At 38.3% G+C, this 8,279-nt stretch overlaps 1 protein-coding gene across 1 annotated transcript; it reads left to right on the plus strand.

The window, feature by feature from the left end:
* The first annotated feature begins 333 nt into the window (after positions 1-333).
* Positions 334-7,808, plus strand: tmed10 (transmembrane p24 trafficking protein 10). Its single transcript, XM_037685844.1, has 5 exons — positions 334-578; positions 1,429-1,549; positions 1,893-1,966; positions 6,326-6,452; positions 6,583-7,808. The coding sequence occupies exons 1-5, from the start codon at positions 390-392 to the stop codon at positions 6,702-6,704; spliced, it is 633 nt and encodes a 210-aa protein (XP_037541772.1). The 5' UTR covers positions 334-389; the 3' UTR covers positions 6,705-7,808.
* The last annotated feature ends 471 nt before the right edge of the window (positions 7,809-8,279 follow it).

The following is an 8,279-nucleotide window of genomic DNA, read 5'->3' on the forward strand; positions in this document are numbered from 1 at the left end:
TAAAACATTTTGCATCTTTTTGATATTTTTAAAACTTTGTACTCTAAGCCTGTAAGCTAGAAACAAATGTGAAATTTAACAGTAGTTAATTTTTTTTTTTTTTTAAGTTTATGTTATTTGAAACTGCATTTCTGTACATTCCATTTTCTTATTTGGTTGGAGCTTTTTTCATTTGATATAAACACTATTTAATAGTGTTATTATGATCAGAGTTGCTCAGAATAAACAGTTTGTTGTTCATCCACCTTCTCAACCTGTCAAACATCCTCTGGGTGCAGTTACACCTCCGCACCAGTGGCGGCGCTGCAGCGCCCCGTCTGACCGGTTGTGTGAGTTGGAGCTCGGCGTTAAGCTGGCTGGCTGGCACGGGCTGGTTGGTCGGTCGGTTGATGGTAGCCATGGCTCGAGTTATTGCGCTGCTGCTGCTCTTACCGGTTCTCTTTGAATCGGTATTTTCAATTTCCTTCTTCTTACCGGTCAACTCCAGAAAGTGTTTACGAGAGGAGATCCACAAAGACGTCCTGGTGACGGGAGAGTATGAAATCAGCGAGCAGGCGAACACGAAAACCAATCTGAAGGTAAGCACAGACGGGCAGACTTGCGGTAATTTACCCTTAACTTGAGCTTATTGAGACCATAAAAGGTTCGTTTGTACTGAACTAACATAGCATATATGTAAACATTTTATGAGAAATAATTAACTGTTGTCTGGAATGACTTAACAGCTGTGTTAGCATGGGGCTAAACCAGGCCCTAAAACTCGTCTTCCTGGTTTTACTTGCTAATAAGCTAGCTAGCTATCACCGATGCTTATATAGGTTTTCTCGAGTGAATAATTAATTTTTTCCCTTTTAAATTTAAACTCTAATTACTCTGGCAGTAAAGAACATTTAGTGTAAAACGCACTATGTGTTTGAGGTGTAATAACTCTATGTTGCGTTCAGGGTCGTCGTGTTTCTGTTACACGTCAGTCTTAAGTCCACTCAGCAGCAAAGATTACATACGTCATTGTTACCTTCAATTAAACCAGTTAAAATAAAATCTTATTTCATGCAGTCAGCTTACAAGGTCCACCTTATCATCACTTTGATGATCCATTATAATCTTATGAAAGTTTTATTTTAAACTGGAATCGTCCCTTTTCCCCAGCAGCTGTTGTGTGCAGTCGCTGCAGTAATACAACAGACATAAACATGTTTCTGTCTTTGAATAAAAAAAAAAAAAGTAAATTTCATTTAGAAAATCAGGTTTCATAAATCTAAAATAAGACCAATGAACTGCAAACGTTTAGATTCATTTTTGAACTAGAAAGTGTATTTTTTTCATGCAAACTTTTATTTTAAAAATGACTACGGGTAACTTACTGACGGGTCCATTTCTGCCATGTTCTTCTATTTTTGTTTACAATCCTTTTCTTTAACTTTGTAGATAACAGACTCTTCCAGCCACACTCTTTACTCCAAGGAAGATGCAACAAAGGGAAAGTTTGCCTTCACCACAGAAGACTACGACATGTTTGAAGTTTGCTTTGAAAGTAAATCCCCCATGGGTAAGTGTGCTAACACTAAAAGCCTGGATATTAACTGGAACAAGCTCGTAAATGATTTCAAGGCACATTAATTAGATGCATTCAGTTTATTAGACGCCCATGATGTAATTACATTATTTTGACAGTGAGCTGTGATTAGGGCTTTTGAGATGATTTCACTTGATTTTAAGGGGTTTTGAAGCATATTAAAAACTTATTTTGTAAGTATGTAATAACATTAAATACAAATACATTTTGAAATTGTTTTACCCTTTATGAAATTGTTTTAGGATTACTTGTGACTAAAACAGTGGCACAGAAATGTTACACTTTTCTAATTTGTAAACGGTGCCCTAATTTACAGGAACTGGAAGAGTGCCTGACCAACTGGTCAATCTGGACATGAAACACGGCGTGGAGGCCAAAAACTACGAAGAGGTAATATCAGGAGCCTAAAATCCATGCTTATAAATGTAGAACGATTCACTACCTTCTTAATTACAGGTGGCGATTTCGCCACCGACTCAAGTGTCTGGTGCCGCATACTCTGACAATTTGTTTTTTTTTCTTTTCCTTCTGAGTCGATCGACGCACTGTCACGTGATAGTCACATGACCGATTTCAGTCGCTCTATGGAAAAGACACAGCCTGTTAGAGACTCCGTTTAAATTTGTGGAAAATACAGACTTTAAACTACACAACAGTCTTTAAATCGTGCTGATAGGCCAAGTAGAACCAGAGTTATGATAAATAATCCACGCCACATCTTTTTCTGAAAATCACTCGTATCTGAAGCACGTTCGAGCGAGAGGCTGCAACAAACACGGGCAATCTCTGGGACAAAACGCCTCCATCACCCTTCACTTTCACCTCCCACCCCTGCTGAACATGTAAAAAACCTCCCCCCTCCTTTCTGATGGAGGCTCAAAGTTATTTGTCAAGTACCGAAAAATCTACAAGAATAAAAAAAATAAAAATAAAAAAACGTGGAAGTTGAATGGAGTTTGGTGCAATAAAGACTGAGAGCGGGAATGAGTTTGAGGGATTTGTGATATGAGCATGTTTGGGTTTTATAGTTGGGGTGTAATTTAGTGTTTAGTCAGTTTTAATGTGTTTGAGTCAAAACCATGAGATGATTTTCCAGACCCATCTGACTGGGCCAACGGAACCAAGCATCAGTTCTGAGCTCTGGAGAACAGAGGAGGATTTGGATGTTGACCCAGAGGGCAGACTAATGGTTGAAAATACACTTAAAAGAAAAATTACCATTAACAATATAAATATTTGTCAATTGGAACCCCCCCCCCCCCACCACCACCACCACCACCACACACACACAATAAACAGTTTTTAAACAAAAACCCCATAAAAGTAAAAAAAAAAAAAAAAGTTATATATATTTTTTTAATTCAGCCTGAGACGGCTCTTAAAGACTTGACTAGTTTTTTTGTGGAAAATAAATATGTAGAAATAGTTTTTTATAACGGTTTAAAAAGGTGTTTAAAGTTCCCCCTGAGGAACATGAATAGTCACAAAGTTAAAGGGTTAAAACGGTCTTATTCAGATGTTCACCATATGATGCTTTTGATGTCCATCAGATTTCATGATCTTGTCTGTAGTTAGAGAACACAAAGTGATGTTTATAATCTGCATGCATTCAGCTGGACTGCTGCAAGATAAAGAATAAAGATAAATTAAGTAATTATTTATTAGATTCTTGAACATGTTCATCTCACTCCACAAAAGTGATTGACAGCCGCTGCTGATTAGGACTTCATAACCCTTGGTGCCTGTTTTCATCAGTGATCAGTGTTTAAACGGTCTGTGTTCACCAACCAACAAAGTCCATGCTCAATAATTCAGGTAAACAATCCAACAATTTTCAGTCGGGTCATCTGGACAGTTTCGTTTTTTTGGTGCTGAAACGTTTCACCTTCCATCCGAAGACTTCATCAGTCAAGGAAACACGCGACACAAAACTGATTCTTCCCCCAAACAGCTTGTTCACAAATATTTTCACAGAACATCTGTGGGTTGATGTTGGAAATGACTCCAGCCTCCTACTCTGAGCCGTTAACCTCCTACTCAAAAAGTTATTGAGAAGGCTGGATTCAAATATTGTAGATAATTTATAATCTGTTCATTTTAATCAATTACCTTAAATCTCAAGTCTTAATGTTCCTTATTCTGTTGGTTTGAGGTCTTTCTCAACTGTCTTGAATTAGCTGGATTAACACGTTTCAACAAGTTGCAAGTCGTTCATGAAATTGATGCTCGGTGCTAAAATAAATCGCAACTTTTTTAAAGTAAACAATGTTGCATTTATAAATCAGGTCCACTCACTGATTTACTTCTTACTAACAGTGTGTGCATCTTTTGTCACCATCATTAGATATAAAAGTGTCAGTCTGTTAAGTAAAGATCAACATTAAATTCAGGAGGAATATTTTTTCATTACTCTTTGTTTTCTTGTACAAGGACATAACACTGCATTACCATGTTGGTAATCTGGAGGATCTGCCTCCCTCAGGTGAACCTTGAGAACTTAAGGAGGGAGAACTCATTTGACCTGAGGTTCGCCCTCCCTGAACGCACGTGTTGTGTAAACGTTGCAGATTGTTCATCTGAACGGGTGCGTCGGTGGATGTTCACAGGGCATTCCTGTCTGTGCACAGGAGGGTGGAGCTCAAGTTGCGCACGTATTCACTTGCATCACACTTGAATAAATGTGCAAGCTGTAGCGAAGACGACGTTCCTGAAGTTTCACAATGCTTGAGGAATGTTTATTTGGCAGATACAGTTTGTGTATTTATGTGCCTCAGTCGTAAACTCTTCATGTTTCTAATGAATAAAAATGTGTACAGGCTCATTATATTTATGCATATTTTTTATTTTCAGCTTCGTAGTAGAATTACTTACCAAAAGATGAGTTGTGACTGAACTCGTCCATCATTAAACGGGCGGAGGCCTCCGTGTCCAACTGTCGCCCTCTTACTTTGCTGTTGTTGCTAGCATCACTCAGCCCTCTGAATAGCAAGTGGCCGTCAGATGGCTGATGGTGCTCCCTTTGCATGCAAACAATTAGTTTTGGCTGTCATCAGCAAACTGGTTGATCCACTATGAGAAGGTGCTGCTGAGTTTGTTGTAGCTCCTCAGACTAAAGAAGACTTTTGAATAAAAGATGAAACATTTCAATAAGAAGAATCTGTCCAGAGGATCTGACTTGGTTATTAGAACCAAGTTGTGACGTTTCGTTAAAAATAATGAAAAAGCAAACATCTTTATTCAAGGAGGGTCCAAAAAAAAAAAAGTACAAATGTATGTAGTATCAGATATGTAAATGATATGTAGTCCAATACTTTTTTTTTAACAGAAAAAATTGTTGAGTCTATTTTTTAACTGGTTCAAATAAAATTTGTCCCGTTGTAACGACAGATATCGGAATAAAATCTGTAAAGAGGAAGATGTAAAAAAGAAAAGTAACTTTGGTTATAAATGCAGGGGGGGGAGTGGTTTTCTGAATTTTTGTTATTTACGTTGGTCTTTTTAATACTCTTTCATGGTTGTGTATTGTTGGTGCGTCCTGAGAAACTCTCAATGTAGGAATAGAAGCCTCAAATGTTTTCTATTAATATTCTCTTGCACTTTTCTAGTGGTTCTTTAGTCTCCCGGAATTTGACATTTTTGTTTCTAAATATTTCTACACGAGATCCTCGCTTCATTCTTGTCTGGCATCAGGTTGTGCTCCAAGACTCCACAGAACAATGTTTAGTCGGAGCGTTTCTGCTGGAAATCAAGATGATGGACTACAGCTTGTGCAGCTCTGCTCTAACGTTTTGTGCCACTCCTCGTTTCTGGATGACTTTGCTTTTGTGTAATATTTGATCTTGAACTTTATCGGCTTTTGAGCTGGTTTTAAATGTTTTCTTAATATTCAAGGGTCTTTGTCGTTCGCATCACATGTGGTACATGAGGTGGAACGAAATTGTGTACTCAGGGTCCCATCCAACAAAAGTAGAACATGAAAAATAAAAGCATTGATCTAAAATATGAACTAAGAAAAACATTAGCTAAAAATACACAAAGCACTAGTAGTTTGCAAAAGGAGAAGCAGTAAAGAACAGCTGACAAACAATATCTGAAATGACACTTAACTGTGTTTGGCTTTTAATAAAGTTATTTTAAAAGATGATTGTGCAAGAACTGGGCTAAAATGTAAAATTGAAATGTACGGTCTAATCAAAAACATTTAAATATTACAAAGAAATGTCTTCAGAAATAAAACGTTATCGAGGCATCAAATGTTCTGTAATCCAGGTAAATAATCCAACGACGTTCAGTCAGATCATCTGGATGTTTTTTTTGTGGGGGTTTTTTGTGTTGTTGTTGACGTTTCATCCGAAAGACTTCATCAATCTGAGGAGCCACAAACAAACGGTTTCCCCACAAGAAGCACACTCTCATAGTGGACCATCAAATGTGCTGGTGATCAGATGGTTTCTGGGGCCGCCAGACGACCTGACTGAACGTTGTTGGATTATATAATCGAGGGATGAATGCAGTTAAACAGTCAAAACCTTGTTTGTTTATTTACGTGTTTATCTTTGTCCACAACATTCTCTGATATCGCATAATTTAACTTTGACACTTGACGTCACACGTCAATGTTCAGACACAGGTGAACAGGAAGTGAGAAACTTTTCAACCCGAACAGCTCAAGAGGGACACCTGGTGGACCAAGTGTTCACCAGCTCCACTCTGTCACTGGTTTCATTCTTCTCCGTTTTGACTCTTCAGATTGCGAAAGTGGAGAAACTGAAGCCTCTTGAGGTTGAGCTGAGGCGGCTGGAGGACCTGTCGGAGTCCATCGTGAACGACTTTGCTTATATGAAGAAGAGGGAGGAGGAGATGCGGGACACCAACGGTAAGAACTGCAGATTCACAAATTAAAAATGTTTACTGGGAGGCATTCAAAAAGAAAACGGACATTTAGTGGTTTTGTTGTTGTATACAGATAAAGTGATGTCCAGTGTTGTCACTGTTTTAATGTCCAGAGTCCACAAACACGCGGGTGCTGTACTTCAGTATATTCTCCATGTGCTGTCTCATTGGACTGGCCACATGGCAGGTCTTCTACCTGCGGCGCTTCTTCAAGGCAAAGAAGCTGATCGAGTAGATCGGATCGTCTGGCTCCTTTCCCTCAGGACCAAGGATCCTGCCTGCCAGTCAGCAGACACATCCCAGCATCCACCCTCCTTGGACTAGCTTCAACAAAACAACAGCAAGTGGGGTCGAGAGGCTCGAAATCTAGTTTTAAAGGTCGAGAGTGTTAAGGTTTTCCTGACGGGGCTGAAAATACATTTTATAGCAGGAGTCACAAAAAGCTGTGCAGACAGATGTGCGTCTCTCTCTGCACTGTTTTTAGTGTCGCAGCTCACCGAGTAAGATCTCGTCAGTTCAGTGGCTTTTTTTTTTTTTTTTTTTTTTTTGAACTCCGTTTGAGTGGATGTGCCATGAGTGAACGTTTCTGCCCTTCTGTTGAAATCTGTTCTTTGCCACGCCACACAAACTAGATCCTCGGTGCCCTTTTCTCAAGTGAAGGCTTCTTTAAAAATATGGTTTGTTACTTTCAATTGGCAACCACTGAAACTTTGTATTGTGTCACTTAAATAGCATACATGTATTCAACAGTATATTTAGTTTGTTTTTCACCAAGTAATTGCCACTTAGTTGCTTCTACTGGTATATTTCTACTGGGCTGGGTTTGTTTTCTGATTTTTAGTTTTATGTAAATCAAGTCACTTTTATGAGCTTCGTGCATGTTCAGGTTGTTCCTGAAACATCCATCAAAAGTTTCCAAAAATCCTGTTTTCCCTCCAGCGTAATTAGATTGATGCATTTCTACAAGTTTCTCTTGTCACAAAGTTGTTTGGAGGTCGTGACAAGAAATGAAAAGTTACAAACATTTGTCCCTTTGCTTTACGTTCTTTGTTTTATTGTTCACGTGAAGTTTTCAGATTACCAGTTTCCAATAACAACCCTTGCAGATCCATCCAGTGTCCTTGCTTTTTTTTTTTGTTCTTTAGAAATGTTTGAGGCTTGGGTCACTTAACTGTGGGTGGTTGCAGATCTTGTTTTGGACGGGGAATAATTGAGGCTGTCCTGGTACAGTTTTTACAATTAACGTGCATTCAGCACAGTCAGTGATTTTTATGTTGACTGATACATTTTTTTGTAAATTTGTGTTGGGCTTTTATTCAATAAAATATTGGATGGATTTACAGGAGTTATTTTGTTGTGTAAAATTTTTTTTTTTTTTCAAGAACATTAAATGTCCTATTCTGACAATGTTTTTTACTAAAATACCATCAATATAAAGACAAGATGGAAAAAGTAGCACAAATTTGATACATGCCATATCTTTAGATTTTTGATATTGCTTTAACAACAGTTTAAAAAAAACTTAAATGAGGGCTAACTTTAGGAATAAAGTTTTAGATGAAATTGGAATTTTAACTTTAAAAAGGACCATTTAAAATGTTAGTTGCCTGGATGGTTTCTTTTGTAGCCGAGACGTTTCATCCGAAGGACTTCTTCAGTCTGAAGAGCCACCAAACCAAACTGAATCCCACAAACTGCACACACCCAGAGTAAAAAAACACAGTTTGTTGGTGGTAAGATGGCCTCTGGGGTCCCCCCTTCTCCCCCGTCAGCTCTAAGATAGCCATGCTGAATTGGTTCAAATCACCTA

This window comes from Nematolebias whitei, chromosome 12 (assembly GCF_014905685.2).
Source record: "Nematolebias whitei isolate Nwh7 chromosome 12, NemWhi1, whole genome shotgun sequence".
Taxonomy (NCBI): domain Eukaryota; kingdom Metazoa; phylum Chordata; class Actinopteri; order Cyprinodontiformes; family Rivulidae; genus Nematolebias; species Nematolebias whitei.

What these genes read in the sequence shown, in the direction of transcription:
- tmed10 (XM_037685844.1), top strand. Translation starts at nt 390, where the DNA reads ATGGTAGCCATGGCTCGAGTTATTGCGCTGCTGCTGCTCTTACCGGTT. An exon ending in ACACGAAAACCAATCTGAAG is followed by an intron (nt 579 to 1,428) that starts GTAAGCACAGAC and finishes TTAACTTTGTAG; the next exon opens with ATAACAGACTCTTCCAGCCA. An exon ending in TGAAAGTAAATCCCCCATGG is followed by an intron (nt 1,550 to 1,892) that starts GTAAGTGTGCTA and finishes CCTAATTTACAG; the next exon opens with GAACTGGAAGAGTGCCTGAC.